The sequence below is a fragment of the Garra rufa genome, chromosome 15 (assembly GCF_049309525.1).
Source record: "Garra rufa chromosome 15, GarRuf1.0, whole genome shotgun sequence".
Lineage (NCBI taxonomy): Eukaryota > Metazoa > Chordata > Actinopteri > Cypriniformes > Cyprinidae > Garra > Garra rufa.
The window spans coordinates 40,819,041-40,841,567 of record NC_133375.1 but is presented as its reverse complement, the minus strand read 5'-3'; the positions used below and the strand labels follow the sequence as shown (position 1 = coordinate 40,841,567).

General features: G+C 33.7%; 1 protein-coding gene across 1 annotated transcript in view; it reads left to right on the top strand.

Moving 5' to 3' along the window:
* Positions 1-443: 443 nt before the first annotated feature.
* Positions 444-22,527, top strand: part of gcn1 (GCN1 activator of EIF2AK4) — a 76,281-nt gene continuing 54,197 nt past the window's right edge. Inside the window, exons 1-17 of the mRNA XM_073819894.1 lie at positions 444-465; positions 1,268-1,376; positions 3,407-3,470; positions 3,550-3,681; positions 7,157-7,265; positions 7,425-7,523; positions 8,796-8,930; positions 10,038-10,106; positions 10,184-10,292; positions 14,431-14,505; positions 14,582-14,710; positions 16,659-16,709; positions 17,160-17,258; positions 18,573-18,746; positions 18,833-18,985; positions 19,070-19,162; positions 19,824-19,899. Of these exons, the coding sequence (XP_073675995.1) occupies positions 448-465; positions 1,268-1,376; positions 3,407-3,470; positions 3,550-3,681; positions 7,157-7,265; positions 7,425-7,523; positions 8,796-8,930; positions 10,038-10,106; positions 10,184-10,292; positions 14,431-14,505; positions 14,582-14,710; positions 16,659-16,709; positions 17,160-17,258; positions 18,573-18,746; positions 18,833-18,985; positions 19,070-19,162; positions 19,824-19,899 (1,694 nt within the window). The 5' untranslated portion in view covers positions 444-447. The remainder of the gene's footprint in view (positions 466-1,267; positions 1,377-3,406; positions 3,471-3,549; positions 3,682-7,156; positions 7,266-7,424; positions 7,524-8,795; positions 8,931-10,037; positions 10,107-10,183; positions 10,293-14,430; positions 14,506-14,581; positions 14,711-16,658; positions 16,710-17,159; positions 17,259-18,572; positions 18,747-18,832; positions 18,986-19,069; positions 19,163-19,823; positions 19,900-22,527) is intronic.

The window sequence follows — 22,527 nt, the reverse complement described above, 5'->3', positions numbered from 1 at the left end:
TTTTATTTTCTTTCTTAAATGTCTAATTTTGATTGTTAAAAAGCATTATAAAAGGAATTAAAGACAGCTTATATAATATTTTAGTTGTTTTATTTACAGATAATTTGTTTTAAAAAGTAAGTAAAAAAAACGTATATACTTAAAATACCTAAGGTAGGCCTGTTGACAAATAAAATCTTTGTTTTGTGTGGCTTTTTTTCTGAATTGTTTATTTTATAAATTTTGTTTATAAATGTTGCCTCTAATTTGGATTGCTAAAAACTTTATAAATATACTTTACATTTTTGGTTATTTTATTTTATTAGTAATATATGACCAGTGCTGACCGGCGCCCTCTAGAAGCGCTACGGAGAAAATACAAACTCAAGTCCGGAGAAGCACGTGGCCGAGAACGGTAATGACTCCGGAAGTGACGACTTAAATCCTTTCCAGATCGAGGCCGGCAAGATGGCGGCGGACACGCAGGTTGGTGTGATTTGATCCGCTGCTGCATGAACATTAAAACACTAACTTTTCTTCTGTATCTCTCCACTTTCTTTTGAGTTTTCAAAGAAGATGATGCGAGATTTGCGAGCGTGTGATGTTCACATACACCAGAAAGCGCTGTGTGCGCGCTAGTGCGTGAATGTGTTAATAATGTCCATTAATAATGATAAACTGACCATTAATGATGCTACAGTTGCACAACACACACATCTATGATGATTTTACTTTAATTTGGAGGAGAACGTGACTGTTTTAAACGTGTCTGCTGATATCAAACACACATTTACTTCAGACTCTAACAAGAAAGTGCTAGAAGTAGCATGTTTCTGGACACGTTATCATTGTAAAACTATGTTTTAGGAAATATAGCAGGGTAGCCTTAAACGCTGTGTTACATAAAACTGAATACCTCACTGTATTTTGTGTAAAGAGATCGTTATTATGAAAATGTACTATGATAATAATTTATGTCTGAACTAATGTAAAACCATAATGAATGACTATCCTTTTGTCAGTATATCATGCAGTCAGTCAGTCATTTTTTTTAATTATGTTGTTTAATGAGAGTGGTGGTGACTGATATGCTTTATTATAACAACAATAAATGAAGTGATATTGTGGCAACTTTAGTAAGTTGTGCTTAAGATGCTGTAAACAAACCCAGACTTAATTGAAAACCTGTTTGCTCATAATGTGATATTATATCCATATTTTGATTTGTTTGGCTCTGAGGGTTTACCGTAGTTACCGGCATCTGATGGGTGTTATTTTTTGTTTTTAGGGGCAGGTTTCAGACACACTGAAGAGATTCGCTGTGAAAGTCACGTCATCAAGCGTTAAAGAGCGCAAAGAAATTCTTGGAGAATTGAAGGAATGTGTGAAAGGAAAGGGTGAGTTTATCAGCCTGCTGTTGAAACTGACTAAAGAAATAATATGACATGTTCTGTGTTCTGTGAAACATACAATTTTGACATTATGAAGAGTATTACAGTGACAAAAACACTGTTAAAGGGTTATAACAGTGGGTTATATGACTTGTTCAGGTAGTCATGCACTACCTTTTTTTTTACTGTTTTTGAAAGAAGTGTCTTCTGTTTTCCAAGGCTGCATTTATTTGATCAAAAATAGAGTAGAAACTGAATATATTTTTACAATTTAAAATAAATGTTTTCTATTTGAATATGTTTAAAAAAATGTAAATTATTTAATTTATTTAAACTGTTGTCTCTAATTTTGATTGCTAAAAAGCTTTCTAAAAGGAATTAAGGACAGCTTAAATATTTTTTGGTTATTTTATTTACTGATAATTTGTAAAATAAAAAAAATAAAAAAAAAGAATGGCATACTTATAATACCTGTTATTTACAGGCCTGTATCTTTTTTTTGGTCTAGCTTTTTTTTTTTTACAGTTTTACTTTTTTCGGTTTTATTTTATAAATGTTGTCTCTAATTTTTTTATTTTAATAGATTTATATTTTGAATTTTATTTTATTTTATAAATGTTGCCTCTAATTTTGATTGCTAAAAAGCTTTATAAAATGAATTAAGGACAGCTTAAATATTTTTTTTGGGTTATTTTATTTACTGATAATTTGTAAAAAAAAAAAAAAAAAAAAAATGAAAAAAAAAAAGTAAATAAATTAAAAAAAAGAATGAAATATTGATAATACCTGTTATTTACAGGCCTGTTGACAAATAAAATCTTTTTTGTTTTGGTGTAGCTTTTTTTACAGTTTTAATTTTTTTCTGTTTATTTTATAAATGTTGTCTCTAATTTTCTATTTTAATAGATTTATATTTTAAATGTTATTTTATTTCATTTTATAAATGTTGCCTCTAATTTTGATTGCTAAAAAGCTTTATAAAATGAATTAAGGACAGCTTAAATATTTTTTTGGGGTTATTTTATTTACTGATAATTTGTAAAAAAAAAAAAAAAAAAAAAAAAAAAAAAAGTAAATAAATTAAAAAAAAGAATGAAATATTGATAATACCTGTTATTTACAGGCCTGTTGACAAATAAAATCTTTTTTGTTTTGGTGTAGCTTTTTTTACAGTTTTAATTTTTTTCTGTTTATTTTATAAATGTTGTCTCTAATTTTCTATTTTAATAGATTTATATTTTAAATGTTATTTTATTTCATTTTATAAATGTTGCCTCTAATTTTGATTGCTAAAAAGCTTTATAAAAGGAATTAAGGACAGCTTAAATATTTTTTTGGGTTATTTTATTTACTGATAATTTGTTTAAAAAAAAGTGTCAAAGAATGACATACTTATAATACCTGCTATTTACAGGCCGGTTGACAAATAAAATATTTATTTAATTTTTTGCTGTAGCTTTTTTTAGTTTTACTTTTTTCTGTTTTTTATTTTATAAATGTTGTCTCTAATTTTTTTTTTATATAGATTTATATTTTAAATGTTATGTTATTTTATTTTATTTTATAAATGTTGCCTCTAATTTTGATTGCTAAAAAGCTTTATAAAAGTCAACTGCTTGGTTATTTTATTTACTAATAATTTGTTTAAAAAAATGAGTTAAAAAAAAAAATCTCAAAATATTTAAAATCAAATATTTTTCTTTTTTTGTGTAGCTTTGTTTAACTTTTCATTTTGTATTTTTAGTTTTAGTTTTTTAAATGTAATTTATTCCTGTGATCAAAGCTGAATTTTCAGCATGATTACTCCAGCTAAAATGCTGATTTGCTGCTGAAGAAACATTACTGATTGTTATCAGCATTGAAAACATTTGAGCTGCTTTATATTGTTTTGGAAAATAGGATTTAATTTTTCAGGATTCTTTGTTGAACAGAAAGTTCAGTCTTTTGGAACATTATGAATGTCTTTTGATGAAATTAGTGCATCTTAGTTGAATGAAAGTATTAATTTATTTAAAAAAAAATCATTCTCTTTTCAGATCTTCCTGAGCCAGCTATTAAAGGACTGTGCAAACTCTTCTATCTCACCCTGCACAGATACAGGTGAGTGTGAGCCATTTCTTCTCCTCCGTTCATTAAAGCATGTTCATCTACTGAAGGTGGGTTTGATTTCTCTTCTCAGGGATGCTGCATCTCGGCGAGCTTTGCTCTCGGTCATCGAGGTGCTCGTTCAATCACAACCTGATGCTATTGCGACTAACCTCCCTCCCGGTCTGCTGAGCTGTGGGGTGGTCAGCAAGGGAGTGATGCCTGGGTGAGTGATCATACTTATATAAAGCCCTATGATTTCCAGAATGTGGAAAACATGGACAAATTTGTGGAATCCAGTCATAGAAATGGAATTTACTGTATATTGTGAAATGCCAGGAAATTGGGTCAAATTTAAATCAATAAATCAAAAGTAAGGCTGTACATTTAATCAGATGTCAGGGAATATTAAGATAGAAATATATACATATGAAGTCTGCATTTTCTGCAAATAAACACATGAAGTTCATCTCCAGAGCTGCATTAAAGGTCGCTTCACCAGCATTTCATTTGAGAAAAACTGTCATGTTGTGTATATAAACAGATGCTCAAAGGTCTTCATGACAACCTATCAAAATAAAAAATGTGGCAGAAATATATTATAAAGTAATTAAAATAATAGTAAGGATATTAAAAGGAATAGTAATAGTAAAAATGCATTACTACTATATAGGGCTGCAACTAACGATTATTTTAATAATCGATTAATCTGTCGATTATTTTTTCGATTAATCGATGAATCTGATAAAAAACTAGGGATTTACAACCCCTTTTTCAAAAACAGAACTAAAATCTTTAGAAAGTGCACTAACATGTTGCTCCTTGAACTGTTATAATAATAATAATAATAAAATAAAAATGGACTAACACAAAAAACATACACATGTATGCTTTACATCTGCCAAATATATAGACTAAATAAACTAAAATTACTATCCGTCAAGACAGCGGCTTGCTGTGGTGTACATGCTGCATTTCCCATCAAGAAGCCTTTTAAAATTAAATTCCTCAGTGCGCATTAAAAAAGTCTTGTGACTTTGCACGCTGGAACGGGATAACTTGACTAACTTTCTGCTACATTCATTCTGCCATGGCGGTGTTTAGTGTCCTGCCATCAGCAGCGACCAGCTGGAAGAGTTCCGCATTCAAATGCACGCAAAACTGGCCTCAAAGCCCCAGCAAAAGTAATTACCATGAATGTGTCAAGGCAAAAATTAAGAAAATATTCGAATTACTTATTAATAAACTAGTATTTTCTGATTCAGTGTTGCAAAGATGAAATTGACGATCCTGCCATCTGCTCATTAATGCCTAATGCATCTTTATGGATTAGCTAATGAAAGAGTTTTGTTTTCGATTTTAATTATTTCGTTTTATAGTAAAATAATAATTTAAAGCTTTCTATAGATATTGTGTTTGTGAGGCAATTACCTGGGTTTCGGTTAATTATTGTGAAGCGCTCCTGTTTAAACCAAAGATATCAAGCGTATTCTGTTTGTTTTCTTTAAGAGCACATTTTGTTGATACTGTTAGTACACACAAACTAAGGTAGACCCTTTACAGTTCCGGCCCGGTGGTAAATTACTCTTACCTTTATGAGCAAAAAATTCCACATTGCACTGGCGTCTCCATGCGCTGCAAAGCGCGCTTCTCTCCGCACAAACTTTGGATTTATATTGATTGAATGATTAAACTAATATTGTGATATGTTTAAGTTTTTTATATCAATGGATTTTAATTTAAATCGCGATGAATTAAGCAGGCTTTTGATCTGTCTGCCGCTGTTTGCTAGTATAACTTTAAAAAACAAAAACTTGAATTTAACAAACAAAAAGTGTTCCAAATATATCTCTAAATTAACTTTATAAACTAAAGGAACGAAAATAAATGTAATCACTTTGCTATTAAAATCAGCAGCTGTGTAATGAGGAAGAGAAAGAGAAAAAAAGACAGTCGGACTGGAAATTCAGTCGGCCAAAAATTGATGAGCTGTTGGACAATTTTACAAGGAATGTTTGTTTAATAACCTATATAATATTCTTAGGCTACTTTCTTAATTAAATATATTATTTCTTTGATTTATTTTAGCGTTTTTAGGCTGCTTGTTAGCTGACTGAAGTGTAGGCTATATATAAAAAAACAACGTGCCACCGTCACAGCCCTATTCAAAACTGAGACGATTTCACCTCAGCAGAGCTCCTCTTTCTCCTCACGGTTGTGGTATGTTTTCGACACATTATACAGACAGACAGTGTTACAAAAACTATAGAAGTAGTTTTCTCCATCTCCACTATCCAACGACCCGTACACCAGCTGTTTTGCGATCGAGCATTGGCTGCTGTGAAAGTACGCTAGCCAAAGTAGGCTTAAATATCAAACATGTTTGATATAAATCGGGGCAGCATATATATATAATGTAGAAACGGTGCTTTATGCTCAAATGTTCCAGTTTTGCGCATAAGTTAAATTCGCATTTTTGGATGGAAACAGTTTATGAGGTGCCGAACTCTGCTGGCATCAGTGCGGGAGAGAGACCGAATGTGTCCACTCCGCTCTGCGCTCAATTTTTTTTAAATATATATAATAACAACCAAATGTCTCTGCGTCGCGCGACACAACGAATCGATTATGAAATTCGTTGCCAACGCTTTTAGTAATCGATTTTTATCGATTTTATCGATTCGTTGTTGCAGCCCTACTACTATAGTAATAATAATGATTTTTTTTTCATGTTTTACTTTTTTAACAGTAAATCAAAAATACAAAACAAATCAAAAAACAGATTTTGGGAAGCATAAGACAGAATTTGGGAAAAAAGAAATTGGAATTTGTGTGGCCCTAAAAGTGTAATTTTGTTAACCTTAAAATAAATTGTAAAATTGCATACATTTCATGATTTCAATAAATTTGATGTGATATTTGATTACTGCAGTTATATATAAACAGAGGCTAGAAAAAAATAACAGCATTTGGGAAAAATAAAATTGATTTCATAGGGCCTTCAAAACATTTGTAATAAATTATTGTTGAATTGTATATGTTTTATGATTTTATTAAATTAGACATGATATTTGATTGCGACAATTTAATTTAAACTGAATCCAGAAAAATAAAGAAAAAAATTGGATTTGGAAAAAAGTAAATCTGAATTCTGGAAAAATAAATTGTATTTCATAGGGCACTAAAAATGTAATTTTTCTGAAAGTTTTAATGGACCTTTTTCACATGTCCGGGCTAACTTTGAGAGCAGTAAATACCAGAATATATATTTTTTGCACTCCCGATTGCTCAAATAGCAATCTTTTTTAAAAAAAAGAAAAAAGAAATGAGAGAGACTAATAACAGCAGTCAGAAGAGAGAAAGATGTCAAAAATGTCATTTGATGCAAAGGGGAGTATAGTGTCATAAATGCACATACATTTTTTAGAAAATCAAAATATAAAAAAAAATTACGATGCCGATGACTGTTGAAATGCTTCACCACAGTCTTGTGAAAAGGGTCCATAAATTGTTGTTAAATTGTGTAAGTTCCGTGATGTTAGTGAATTTGACATGTGATTACTAAATTTACAGGAATAAAAAAAAATTAAATGTAAAAAAAAATAAAATAAAAAGAATTTGGGAGAAAATAAAACGCTTATAGTTATCATATGTGAACATCCCTGGTCTATAATCTGATATAATGTCAAACGTGTCCACAGGAAGAGCACAGCTTCAGGAGCCTGCTGCGCCCTGCCCTGGACCTGCTTGATCGTTCGGACCGTCTTCCCCTCTGCAGACAAGAGAGAAGGTGCCAACTGGAAGAAACTGGTCAGTTGTTTTGCCACTCAGATAGCTGCATTAGTATCTTTATTAGTCATACTACAGATTAGCTATTGTTCGAAACCTGTTTGACTTTCTTTTATTGTTTTGAGCTCTTTACATGCAGTCTGTCTAATCGTATTCTCTTTTTGTGTCTCCTCCAATCAGGTTGAGGTTCAGAGTTTGCTGCTGGCAGAGGCGGTGGGCGGAGCCCCAGCGAACGCTCTCAAGTCAATCAGCAAACGCTTTAACAAGCTGTGGAAGGAGGTAAAGCTAAGTTTATTCAGTCTGATGTCTCTTATACTGCGTTTATAAGTTTGGGGTCACCAAGATTTTTTTTTTTTTCCCACATGTTTTTGAAAGAAATCTTTTCTGCTCACCAACACTGCGTTTAATTAATAAAAAATGTGAAATAATGTCATTATAATTTAAAATAACAGTTTTCTATATGAATATATGTTAAAATGTAATTTATTCCTGTGATCAAAACTGAATTTTCAGCATCATTACACTAGTCTTAAGTGTCACTTAATTCAATTCAATTCAATTCAATTTAAGTTTATTGACAGAAACAGAAACAAATAGAGAAATAAATAGCGTAGCTGCTTTTCCTACAAAGAAAAAATTACGTGTTCAGCCCAATGCTTGGCTAAAGAGATGTGTCTGAACTCCTAACATTATCAGGGAGGCTATTCCAGAGTTTGGGAGCCAAATGCAAAAAGGCTCTCCCTCCTTTGGTGGACTTTGCTATCCTAGGTACTACCAAAAGTCCAGAGTTTTGCAACCTTAGGGAGCATGATGGGTTGTAGCGTGCTAGAAGACTAGTTAAGGAGCTAAACCATTAAGGGCCTTATAGGTAAGAAGTAAAATTTTGTAACTGACACGGAACCTAATAGGTAGCCAGTGCATAGATTGTAAAATTGGGGTTATATGATCAAATTTTCTTGATCAATGGAACAAGTGGTTTCGGGACAACCACCTAGTAGTGTATTACAGTAGTCCAGTCTAGATGTCACGAATGCATGAACTAACTTTTCTGCATCAGAAACGGGTAACGTTCCGTAGCTTAGCAGTGTTTCTAAGATAGAAGAAAGCTGTTTTTGTAACATGGAAAATATGATTTTCCATTGAAAAGACAAGTTGCTGTCTAATATAACACCCAGATTTCAAAATTTCCTTTAGAAATCTTAATATGCTGAAAACTGTTTTTATAGAAACTGTGATGCATTGTTTTTCTGGATTCTATAATAAATAGAAAGTTCAGAAGAACAGCATTTACTTGAAACAAAAATATCTTTGCCACCACTTTTGATCAATTTAATGCATCCTTGCTAAAGAAAATCATTAATTTGTTATTTTCTAAATTGTTCTGACTCCAAACATTTGAACACTAGCATAAATCTTCCTCTGCAAATGTAAAAGTTTGTGTCTAATAAATTTTTTTACTGTTGGTCAGATGAAATATAACAAGTCTTTCTGTAATCTTTTTAAAACATGCACCTATAGTTTCATATTCATAAACGGTCTGTGTTTCTGCAGAACCCGGGTCTGGTGGATCAGTACATGAGCACTCTGCTGAGTTTGGATCAGAGCTGTGTGTCTGTGCCACTGCTGGGATTGTGTGTGGATTTCTGCACTGCGCAGAGAGACATCACCACTATCAACAAACACAAGGTGGAAAACTCAACTCATCACACCCATCTTTTTCAGTGTTATTTTAGTATATTTCTATATGCTATTATTGTATTTACTGGAAAATACAGTGCCTTGCAAAAGTATTCACACCCCTTAATTTTTTTCACGTTTTGTTGCAGCATTATGTTAAACTGCTTTAAATTAGTTTTTCCCCACATCAATTTACACTCCATACGCCATAATAATGACAAAGCAAAAACCGGATTTGCAAATCTTACAAATTTATTAAAAATAAAACACTGAAATAAGTACATTGCATAAGTATTCATACCCTTAACTCAGTCCATAGTTGAAGCACCTTTACAGCCTCAAGTCTTTTTGGGTATGATGTGACAAGCTTTGCACATCTGCATTTGGCAATTATCTGCCATTCTTTGCCTCACCTTTTCACCTCTCAAGCTCTGTCAGCTTGGATGGGGGCTGGCAGACATTTTCTAGAGTCCTAGTTGTTCCAGTCGTCTTCCGTTATGGATAATGCTTCTGTGAACCTTCAATGCAGCAGATTTTTTTCTGAACTCTTCCCTAGATCAATGCCTTAACGCAAGTCTGTCACTGAGCTCTACAGGCTCTCAAGACATCTTGACCTCAGGACTGATATGCTTTGATATGCATTTTCAGCTGTTAGACCTTTTCTGAGAGGCGTGTGCCTTTCTAAATCATACTCATTCAAATGAATTTGCCACAGTTTAACTCCACTCGAAGTGTAGTAACATCTAGAAGCAATATGAATGCTCCTGAGCTAAATTTCGAGTGTCCCAGAAAAGGGTATGGACACTTAAGCAACGGTATCTTTTCAGTTTTTTATTTCTAATAAATTTGCAAAGTTGTTACAAACCTGTTTTGTGCTTTGTCATTATGGTGAATGAGATGTAGACTGATGTGGGGAAAAAAAAGTAATTTAAAGCAGTTTAACATAATGCTGCAACAAAACGTGGAAAAAAATGAAGGGGTATGAATACTTTTGCAAGGCACTGTAAGTCACATTTTATTTCAGCTTTATGTAATGAATAAAAATTATTTTTAGCTGATTTTCTTTCTTATAGTTATTACTTTAGTTTTAACAATAGCAATGCTGTTGTGTTTCAGGCAGCTCTCTTGGACCTGTACATGAAGACGGTCCTCATGAGTAAGACCAGACCGCATCAGCACATCCTGGTGAGAACCTGTCTTTGTTCAATAAACAGTCTTTGCAGTACCGAAATCAGAAAACGTAAATCTGGATGTGTTTTCAGGAGAAGAGCGGCTCGATGCTTCGCCACATGTCTCACGTGGAGTTTAAGGAGCAACTGCTGCCCACATTACAGAAAGCTCTGCTGCGCAGCCCAGAGAACTCCATGCAAAGTGAGTCACACGCAAACTACCACAATATGATTTATCGTGATACATACAGTGCACAGCATAAATGAGTACAACCCATCTGGATAAAAATAAAAGATGTATTTTCTTAATGTTCACTAATATAATTCATGGAAAAATGGCAAATTTTAATGTATTGAACATATACTTAATAAAAACAACAAATTATATGCCAATATTTTCTGCAAGATAAGTAAATTAGCCAATTTTGTTTAAATGAAGGATTGCAGAAATGAGTACACCCTAGATTTAATTCAGCAAATGTATAATATTCTTCACAGGTTTAACGAGAGCTGTCTGTCAAGTCAGGAGCGCTATACTACGTCATTACACAAGCAAACTGTTATTTTTCTGCACTCAACAAGTGCACGGATATTTTCGGAGATGATAGACAAGATGTTTGAATAATAGTTTCAGGGCTCTACAGCGGGACCATTTGACTCGCATTTGCCACTGAAAACTACTGCGTACGACTATGAAAAAATATTTAGGAGCACCATGTGCGACTGACCTGATCAGCATATTTGTGTTTGCGCTCAGGGGCGCTTCAAAGGTTTCTATGTGTTTTTGCAATGTTGAGTAATGTATCACAAACATATCTCACGAATCCTTTCATAAACAAAGTGTAGAGAGAGTGTAAATAAGAGATTGATTGCAGTATAGAAAGCTTTGTTGATTATAATAGAGATCGTGAACTAAGATGAGTGACAGCTTTTAATCATTTTTAAGAGAGTTAAATGTAGGGAGTAAATGAGATATTGATTTAATACAACAGTTAAATAAACAAGAAGTTATTATTAAACTGACTATAACACTATTGCCTGATTTTGCTCTATTTCGTCGTCAAAAAATGGTCTGAAACAAGTTACAACTGAACCTCTGCACATCTCCATTCAAACACAGCGGTGTTTCGTTTTTAAATGAACGTGCGTTTTACATGAATCTAGTGAAATGATTAAATTCCTAATTCATAAAGACAATCACTTGCTTTATTCCTGAATGAACCAGCCGTTGGAACGAATCAAATGAATATGATTCTGTAATTAAATCAGTGTCTTGCCGCCACCTGCTGGCAGATCTTTTCAGTTATTTAAATCATTTAATATTTCTGTGTTCAAAATGTTATATTTAAAACAATCTCAACATGAATTTCTGAATTTGATTGCTCATGCCACCTCTGAGTCTCATTAAACATATGTAAAGGTAAAAACTAAAATTCGCTGTAAATCACTTTAAGGAGTCAAATATCACCTCGTAATGTGAAGGCAAATTTTTTATCAGATTTTTTGATTATTGTTTAGAATGTGCTCCTAACAAGAAAAGTAAGCGTAGAGCCCTGAGTTTAATGAAAACCTAATTTTGACAAAAAACATTCAACCTATTTTTCGAATTTCCTGAAAACGTCCCAGCACGACATCCGTCGGGTTTTCCAAGATCACATCACATATATGTTTTGCAAGACCCTCTCTTTCCATTAAAGATTTTTTATTGGACCTGCCAGCTTTTAGTGCAAGTAGACAACATTTTTATTAGGGGTGCACCGACTGTTCGGCAACTAAAATTATTCATCCGAAAATAGCAAAAAAAACTCAAAATAAACGAAAAGGCTGAATAAATTATACCGAACAATGACGTGACGTGATCAAATAGAGGTGCGCACTAATGCAGCAAACATGTTGGCAGTGTGGAAGCATTTAAAACTGCCCTAGAAAGATGCAATAATCATTACAAACACTGACAGCTGGTTGCTGTATCATGACTGAAATCGCGAAATGGCCTTAAACCTTAAGTAAATAGACTTTATGTTGTCTAATACAGTCGTGGCCAAAAGTTTTGAGAATTACATAAATATTGGAAATTGGAAAAGTTGCTGCTTAAGTTTTTATAATATCAATTTGCATATACTCCAGAATGTTATGAAGAGTGATCAGATGAATTGCATAGTCCTTCTTTGCCATGAAAATTAACTTAATCCCGAAAAAAAACTTTCCACTGCATTTCATTGCTGTCATTAAAGGACCTGCTGAGATCATTGGGTTAGAATGGCAGACTTGACATGTTAAAAGGAGGGTGATGCTTGAAATCATTGTTCTTCCATTGTTAACCATGGTGACCTGCAAAGAAATGCGTGCAGCCATCATTGTGTTGCATAAAAATGGCTTCACAGGCAAGGATATTGTGGCTACTAAGATTGCACCTAAATCAACAATTTATAGGATCATCAAGAACTTCAAGGAAAGAGGTTCAATTCTTGTTAAGAAGGCTTCAGTGCGTCCAAGAAAGTCCAGCAAGTGCCAGGATGGTCTCCTAAAGAGGATTCAGGTGCGGGATCGGAGTGCCACCAGTGCAGAGCTTGCTCAGGAATGGCAGCAGGCAGGTGTGAGCGCATCTGCACGCACAGTGAGGCGAAGACTTTTGGAAGATGGCCTGGTGTCAAGAAGGGCAGCAAAGAAGCCACTTCTCTCCCAAAAAAACATCAGGGACAGATTGATCTCCTGCAAAAAGTATGGCGACTGGACTGCTGAGGACTGGGGCAAAGTCATATTCTCCGATGAAGCCTCTTTCCGATTGTTTGGGGCATCTGGAAAAAGGCTTGTCCGGAGAAGAAAAGGTGAGCGCTACCATCAGTCCTGTGTCATGCCAACAGTAAAGCATCCTGAGACCATTCATGTGTGGGGTTGCTTCTCATCCAAGGGAGTGGGCTCACTCACAATTTTGCCCAAAAACACAGCCATGAATAAAGAATGGTACCAAAACACCCTCCAACAGCAACTTCTTCCAACAATCCAACAACAGTTTGGTGAAGAACAATGCATTTTCCAGCACGATGGAGCACCGTGCCATAAGGCAAAAGTGATAACTAAGTGGCTCGGGGACCAAAACGATGACATTTTGGGTCCATGGCCTGGAAACTCCCCAGATCTTAATCCCATTGAGAACTTGTGGTCAATCCTCAAGAGGCGGGTGGACAAACAAAAACCCACTAATTCTGACAAACTCCAAGAAGTGATTATGAAAGAATGGGTTGCTATCAGTCAGGATTTGGCCCAGAAGTTGATTGAGAGCATGCCCAGTCGAATTGCAGAGGTCCTGAAAAAGAAGGGCCAACACTGCAAATACTGACTCTTTGCATAAATGTCATGTAATTGTCGATAAAAGCCTTTGAAACGAATGAAGTGCTTGTAATTATATTTCAGTACATCACAGAAACAACTGAAACAAAGATCTAAAAGCAGTTTAGCAGCAAACTTTGTGAAAACTAATATTTGTGTCATTCTCAAAACTTTTGGCCACGACTGTACATGAATGAATTGTATGTACTCTGATAGCACTGAATGAGCTTGTTAGCCAGGGTTCAAAGTCCAAAGCATGAGGAAGATCTGCGCTGAAATAGCGTAATGCAAAAAGTAGTACTGAGGTCGTCTTGTGGGTTTCGCCAGAATAAAAGTCAACATTCACAAATGTTAGCATTGTAATTTTACTGTTGTTCTGTAAAATTAAATAAAGACAAAAATACTTACAATCATTACAACAGCTCTATTAATACATTTATTATAACATTCTCCTTTGCTCATCAAGGCTGCATTTATTTGTACATTAAAAACATGCCTGATTCAAGAAGGGGGTCTTAAAAAAGGCCAATGAATATTATTTTATTTATTAATTAACTTATTAATTTTAAGTTAAATTGTGCTGTGTTGGTAGCCTATAGTGTCTACTAGAATGTTAAAAATCTTCAGTGTTTAGTAAATATTTTTAAAATGTTGTTTTGTAATTTTTTTTTTTAAGCAAGACATGATGAAAAAAAATGGCAAAATACATGGGGGGGAAAACACGAAAAACCGTGTTCGGTAATCAGCCTTCGGCCCAGTGTTTAATTTTGTTTCGGCTTTGACAATTTTAATGTAGTAAGCTTACTCACTTAAGGTTTAATTTGTTTAGTGAGATATTACCAGAAAAGGTTTTTTTATCATATGTAAAGTTATACATAATAAGTCTTTTTCTGTACCAAGCTATTACTTACTACTGTATGCATTGATTTGTAATCTCTCAACAATCCATAATCCTGACATATTATGTTTCATAATCACTTTTCCACCTCTTTTGTCTGTTTTTCCTCCAGCGGTCTCCTGCATGTTGGCATCTCTCACTCTTGATCTCAGCCAGTACGCGCTGGACATAGGGAAGGGAATCTCCAGTGAGTGCTCTTCAGTATGATTGATGTTCATCTGAGGTGTCGTGTGCAGGTTTAATGTTGTTTCCATTTGTTTCAGGTCAGCTGAAGGCCAATAATCCAGAGTTGATGGAACAGGCGGTGGCAGCCCTCCAGAATCTGGCCCAGCAGTGCAGTGACCCCAGCGCTGTCCAGGACCTCGTCAAACACCTCTTCGGCATCCTTGGAGGTCAGTGGATGCTTTCATAGCTTCAGTGGTCATGGAATTTAAAAATTATGTTTTCTGTGACTGGAAAAGTCAGAGAAATGCTTATAAAAGTACATGCAACTTTCAGTTGTGAATTTAAAAATGTATAGCTTTATTCTGCTTAATTGATGTGTTTAGCAGTATATTGGACTTTGTGAAACTTTCTGAAAGCTTCATAACATGCTGTGGTCTGTTTTTATCCAAAAAAGGGGAAAATATTTTTTCTCAATTTTGTAATTGGAAAAAAAGGGCTAATAACATGGTAACATTCAAAGCAAAAAAAAATCACATTTACTCATTAATGTTAGGTTTAGTCAATCTAGTTAGTTGTTCATTAAATGCATTATGGTTTTACTTAGATATATATTTTTTTAAAATGTTTATGACTGTTTTAATAAAAATTTAAAATATGTAAATTCTCTTCCATGCTTTTAAAAACACAATCAAATAAACATTAATAAATCAAGCACATCCCATTTTATGCAAGTCATGTAACATTGATTTAACTCATTTGCATGTAAAATTGGGCTTTTATAGAGGAGCAAAAGCGCACAAAGGAAGCGGAATCGGGAGCAACACTCATTTTATGTGAAATGGCAAAAATATATCAAAAATTTTCCCCTATTTTAAAACCGAAGCATTACATGATAACAAAATATAAAATAAAAAGAATTGCAGATGTTTAGGCCAAATTGAGCAAAGATAAAATCTGTCATTTTTATCTTTTTTTATTAAAAAATGAGAACAAAGATAGGCTACTTGTTACAAATACAGACAATATACAAATAAAACAAACTTTAATTTTCAGGTACAGTTGGTGTATTTAGCAATAGCATTCAAGAAATTGAATTAACAAATATAAAAATAAAACACTATATACATAAACTATACATTGATTCTTGTTAAAGCAACTGTATTAAAGCTCTTCAGTTAAGACCAGTGAGAGATTTTTCTTTGTGTTTTATTAGCCTAACATCACACAAAAATTACAATTCTTTCATCATTTTCTCACTTTCAATTTTTTAAACATAAAACTTGTTGAACATAAAACTTCTTTTAAATAATGTGGGTAACCAAACAGTCGCTGGGTCCCCAGTTAGTATTTTTTTCCCCACTATCAAAGTCAGTGGGGACCAGCTACTGTACCTTTTTCCACATTCCTCAAATTTGTTTCTTTTGTGTTTAGCACAAGAAAAAAATAGGTTTGGGACAACAGAGGTTTCGGTGAACTGTCCCTTTAATCACAATCGGCAGCATGTTTATTTCTGTTGCTTTAAGAGCTGCACGCATCTAAAGTCTACAGGAGCGCATCCGTTTTTCTCTCAACTGTTTACTTTCACTTTAGACATAACCAACTGTGTTTATATGTAATTCTTGTGTGGTTTTGACAGTATTAGCGAATCAGATGCGAAAGATAGCTTAGTCCAGTAATCAGGCGCTGTTTGACAGGCTTTTAGCGCACACACTTCAGGTTTACGTGCTTATGAAGCACATGCCAGAACAGTGCGATTAATTGATTAATTTGATTAATTGCACAGCCCTACGTTTACTAATACAGATTGTTTCAAAGCAGCTTAACATTAAGTTAATCAGTTATGAAAAGAGGCTATAAGCAACTCTACAGAAAGCGATATAGTGTTGTAGTTCAGTGTGAATGTCATTATCAACTCAGTTCAGTTCATTGGCAGTCAGTGCATAGTATTAATTGTCTTTCAAATTCCAAATGAGCATGTCAAAGGTAACGTACAACAATAAGCATTTGAATATATTAATTATAAGGTTTGAAACCAACAGTCTGGAAAGTCCTTGGAAAACTCCTGAGAAAGTATTGGGTTTAGCAAGTGGAACGCAAGTGATCTCGTTCACATAATCAGATCCAGCTTACTTTTTCAAACAGGATTTTGCTAATATTTGTTTTTGTTTTGCACAGGCTCAGAGGGGAAGCTCACTGTCGTGGCCCAGAAGATGAGCGTTCTTTCAGGTGAATATTCTGTCCATCTCTCTCTGTATCTCTCACATATGCTCATAGGCTTGTTTAAGGCAGGGTTTAAAATACAGTTTTTCTTTTTTATTTAGAGACAATTAGAGCTTACGAGGATGCATCTTAAAGTTTCCACTGCTAATTTGCTTTTTTTTTTTTTTTTTTACTTATTTTCCCGTGTAACCTTGCAGTCACATCTTGCGTCTTCTGCAGCATCTCAAAAAATGAACGCTGCATTTTTGGAACTGCTCATCAAGTCAAAAGAAGTTCAACCTTTAAAAAAGTTTCTCAAGACCCCATGTTTTGTCCATTCCACTTTATTAAGTGTATAAACGCTTTGTTTGAAAATCATTCCCTCCAGTATAGCTCGCAAATCTCATTCTCAAGTCCTATGCATTCATGTAACTGCCTGCAGTTGTATTGAGCATGGTTTGTGTGTTTTTGAAACAGGAATCAGAAGTTGCAGTCATCATGCCGTCTCTGGCTCTTCCTCCCAGACTTTGAGCTCCAGTGTGGCTGTGATGTTCATTCCATACCTGCAACAGGAAGGTGAGAAACATGCTGTTTTTAATATAAAGTGCATTTAAAAAATAACTTTTTAAATATGCATTTTTCATGTATGCTTGAGACTGCTTTCATAAATCGGAATTTGTGAGAAAACAGCAGGGGGCTTGTTTATTGAGCCATTTTTAGAAAGAAAAATATCTGCTAAATGCATGAATGTAGATGTCAAATTTAAATAGTTTTAAAGTGAAAACAATGACAATTAAACGTTTACTAAAAAAGATTAAAGAGAACTGTAAACATGCAAATGTATTGTTTTAAATTATGCATAAAGATTTTCATTTCATTTATCCAGTTTATTTAATCAGTTAATTAGGGATACAACAAAATGAAAACTCTTGGCCGAAACCGAACAAAAAAAACACTGGGCCAAAGGCCGATTACAGAACACAGTTTTTCATGTTTTTTCCCACATGTATTTTGCCAATTTTTTTTTTTACCATTGCATAAATTAAATAGCCAAAATGTGCTTTTTACAGTTTTGTCTTGCTTTTAAAAAAAACAACAGTTTAAAAATATTTACTTAATACTGAACATTTTTAACATTCTAGTAGACATTATAGCCTACCAACAAAGCACAATTTAACTTAAAATTAATAAGTTAGTAAAATAAAATTCTTTGGTCATTTTTAAGACCCCCTTCTTTGAATCAGGCATGTGTTATTAATGAACAAATAAATGCAGCCTTGCTCAGCAAAGGAGAATGTTATAATAAATGTGTTAATAGAGCTGTTGGAATGATTATCATTATTTTTGTCTTTTTTATTTTATTTTACAATTATTTTAGTGCAGCGCTGTCAGAATAAATACAGTTTGTGTGTGTATTAGAAACCATAACATTTTGTAGTTTATTTACTATTGGATTAAGGCCATTTCGTGATTTCAGTCATCATACAGTAACCAGCCACAACCATCCCTTTCTCTTCTCATGGAAGACATGCAATGCGATATTAAACAGTCTTGTGCTGTCGGTGCTTGTAATGATTTTTGCATCTTTCTCTGACAGTTTTAAATGCTTCCACACTGCTGACATGTTTGCTGCATTAGTTTGCGCCTCTTTTTGATCGCGGCACGTCATTGTTTGGTATAATTTCTAAGGCTTTTTTAATTTCGGTTGACGGACAGTAGGTGCATCCCTACACTTAATCTATTTTTTTTTCTTGTAGCAAAATTGACATTACATTTGTAATGTGATGTGCAACAGTTTTAAATGGTCTTACATTTCTTAAATGTGAATATAAACCTAATATCTGCTGATTGTTTTTCTCTCTCTCCTTTCTTGTATGTGTGTGTTTATAGTTCATGAGGGGACGCTGATGCATGCAGTATCTGTATTATCTCAGTGGACGAGCCGTTTGACGGTGGACGTGCCCTCAGAGTTGAGAGAATGGTTTAAAAAAGCCTTCACCCTCAAGACATCCACGTCCCTTGTGCGCCAAGCGTATCTCCAGGCCATGATCGGGGCTTTCAAAGGTCAGTCGGGCTGCTGGGATGGTTCAGGTTTTTACTCCTGCTTCTGATGTTCAGTCAGAATGAACAGCGTTTGTGTCTCCCTTCAGGCGACACTCTCAGTCAGGCTGTGGACTTCCTGCCTCTCCTCGTCCAGACTGTGGAGAAAGCTGCTGCCCAGAATACCCAGCATACACTGCTGTCTGAAGGCGTGGCCGCCTCTGTGCTGCTCTGTCGGTTGTCTGTACTGGACTCTGTGCCTGGTGAGCATTCACACAGAGACTGATAGCACCCTCCTGTGTCTCATGCTGGAGACGTTTCATCTTCATGTTCCTCTGTGTTTTCAGAAGCGAAGCTGGCGTCCTTCTGGAACTTGATACTGGATGAAAAGAAGCCTCTGTTCACTACTGAGAAGTTCCTCTCTCAGGCCAGTGAAGAAGGTCAGAGACTCTCCAGTTATAAAATAGATCCAGTATATTTTTTGCCATAAGCAGTTGGAGGAAAAAAAGCATAGTTCAACCAAAAATGAAGTTTCTGTCGTCATTTGTTCCAAACCTGTATGAGTTTCTTTCATCGGACTATTGCAAACAAGATTGTTGATGGTAGCCATTGACTTTAATAGTAAGGGGAAAAAAATTAATGGTCACCGCCAATTCTTTGGTTACCAGCTTTTTTTTTTTAAAGGAAAACTCGTACAGGTTTGGAACAACATAAGCATGAATAAATGATAACAGAAATATTATTTTTGGGTGAAATGTTCCTTTAAAAAATCTTTAAAGATTTTTAACAGATTTTTTCCACACTGAATTTTAGAGGATTTTACACTGAGATGAAATGGTCTAGTAAAATTTTATTTTATATTTTTATTTTTTTATTTTTTTTTATGTACTTTTATAGTATTCATTTATATTATTAATATTAATTAGCTCTTTTTTTTTCATTTAGATTTTAGTTTGTTTTAGTAATTTTGTTATAAGATTAATTCATATGTATTACAATTATTTTTTAATTATTCGTATATATATATATATATATATATATATATATATATATGTATATATATATGTATATATACATAATAATTCTTTTCTGTACCCACAGCCCTGTGCACTGTCCTGCTGCTGTGTGAAAGACTGTTTCTGGATCAGCCACAAAGACTCAACAATAGCAAGTCTCAGTGAGTTGCTATTTTTGCATAGAATATAATTTTTCATAAAATGTGTGAATTCATTTTTTTATTTTTATTTTATTTTATTTCATTTTTTATGTAATTTTTTTATTTTTATTTATATTTAATGCAGAATGTCAATAATGATGTAAATGAAGGATTTGTAAATCATTTTACTTACTTAAATGATTAAAAATATAAATTCAGGAAAAATTAAAGCAACACTAGGATCACTAAAAAATGCCTATGAGATGCAAACTAAAGCCTAATACGATCTTGTATCAAATTGTATCAGATTGATATGCACAAATAAATGCAAAATCCTCATTTTGCGTTTTATGCAACAATATTGACCAGTATTATTTTAATTTTATTTATATATTATTACAATATATGTAAATATTTGGAAATAGCTTTTATTTTTACATTTTCAGTTTTAGTCATTTCGTTATGTGCTTTAATCTTTTTCATTTTGTGTTTTTTTTTTTAATGTTTATATTTAGCTTTAATTTATTTTAGTTTTAGTGATGTCAGTGCTTTAATTTGCATGTTTTATTTACAATTATTTAATTTAATATTTATATTTGTTTTATTTTGGCTTTATTTCTATGAAAAAAATATCAATTTTTTAAAGTTTTAGTTAACTGTAATAATCCTGCTGATCACAACATAACAGTCTAGCAAGATGTGTAATAACGTTATTAAATCAACTGAAAAGTTACATTAGAAACAGAAAATGAATGTATTTTAAATGAAGTACTATTAAAACATTTCTATGCAATAATGTACGATCTTAGATTTTGCACAAAAAGTCCAGGAACAGTTATTAAAGGATTACTCTACTTTCAGAATAAAAAAAATCCTGATAATCTACTCTCCCCTATATTATCCAAGATATTCTCGCAAAGAAATTATGTTTTTTTGAGGAAAATATTCCAGATTTTTTCTCCATATAGTGGACCTCAATAGTGCTCAACGGATTAAAGGGTTAAAAATGCAGCTTCAAAGGGCTCTAAACAATCCTAGCCGAGAAATAAGGGTCTTGTCTAGTGAATCGAACAGTAATTTTCTTAAAAAATGTATGTTTACATTTTAACAAATTATCATCTTGTCTACTCAGTACACTCCGGTTCAAGGCAGTTAGGATATGTCAAAAACCTCCCATCTCGTTTTCTCCTTCAACTTCAAAATTGCCCTACATCGCTATTTTACCTTTTTTTTGTAAAGGGAGTTTGATAGGGTTGGGAATCGAAAATCAATTCCGATACTGGAATCGGATACTTAAGATAAAGAATCGGATACTTGTTATAAAATTAAAATTTCGATTCCTCGTTTCGATTCCTGGGAGCATTTTTTCATCTAGTGATCTGCCAGGACCTCCCGCGTGGTAATGTAAACATCAGTCGAAAAGATGAATCGCGGTAAGCGTTTAAAAGTGTGTCTACTCTTTGTAAAACCCGAAGACAAATCTACCGCTGCACGCAAACTTCATCTTTTAGTCCTGCACCCGCCCGCTCCAGAAGGAATTTGTTATTTCGTCCCACAAAAGCCCACATAAAAGTAACTTATACCCCCACGGGAAGACAGGTATCTTCTTCATCTCTTGGCTGCATGAAACAAACCCTCCCGGTAATTTAAAGGCAAAGATGACCAGAGTAATAGTAACGAACTCGCGCGTGCCTAATGTATTCATTCTTGTATATCAGAGTCGTACATCAGGCACGCATAAGTCCGCTGTTGATTCACAAACTATTCATGCTTTCGGGACTCTGATCCATAGTATTTTTGCGTGAAATTTCAAAATATTTGCATAGTTTTCAAAATGAATGTCCTGTGAGTTTTTAATAATGAATGCTTACCCATAGAGGTGGATCTTGTGAGGGTCAGTGGTGTTTATGCACATAATGAGCACCAGCATAAACAGATTTACAATGTATTTACTGTATTTTTCATTTATATGTTTATTTTATAATAAATGCAAACAGTAGATATTCAGTCACTTAAGAAAGAGTACTCTATAGTTGTGAAGAATGTCTTTAAATCTGTATATGTATATTCATGTTAAAAAGTTAGAGCAGAGGGTTTTCTTTTAAATTCAAAAGTATAGCTTTAATTTAAAGTTTGTTTGAATTTTTTTATAACATGCAGGAGAAAAATAAAAAGGCAAAACAAATAATTTTAATAAAAAAGGTTCAAAAATAAACACCTTTAGAGGAAATGTCCGGCATAGGGGGGCCTTGCAAAATTGACCCGAGAATAATTTAATATATTAATGTTTGTCTTTTGTGTTTGTTGTTGTTGTTGTTTTTTTACTAAATTGGAATCGAAACTGGGAATCGAAAAGAATCGGAATCGATAAGTGGAATCGAAATCGATAAAATTCAAACGATACCCAACCCCAGTGTTTGACCTAGGGCTGGGCGATTAATCGAAAAGTAATCGAAATCGACATTCAGAACCTATAATCGATCAAATTTTTTGAGGTCAATTATTTCAATTACTTTCCCTTTAAAAACACTACCACCTGTGGAGTCACGTGACCCCGCTCCGTTACATTATTCCGCCGACATGTCGATGGAGAGCTTAAACAGTATTTATACAGTAAAAAGTATTTACAGGATATACAAGAGTAATTTT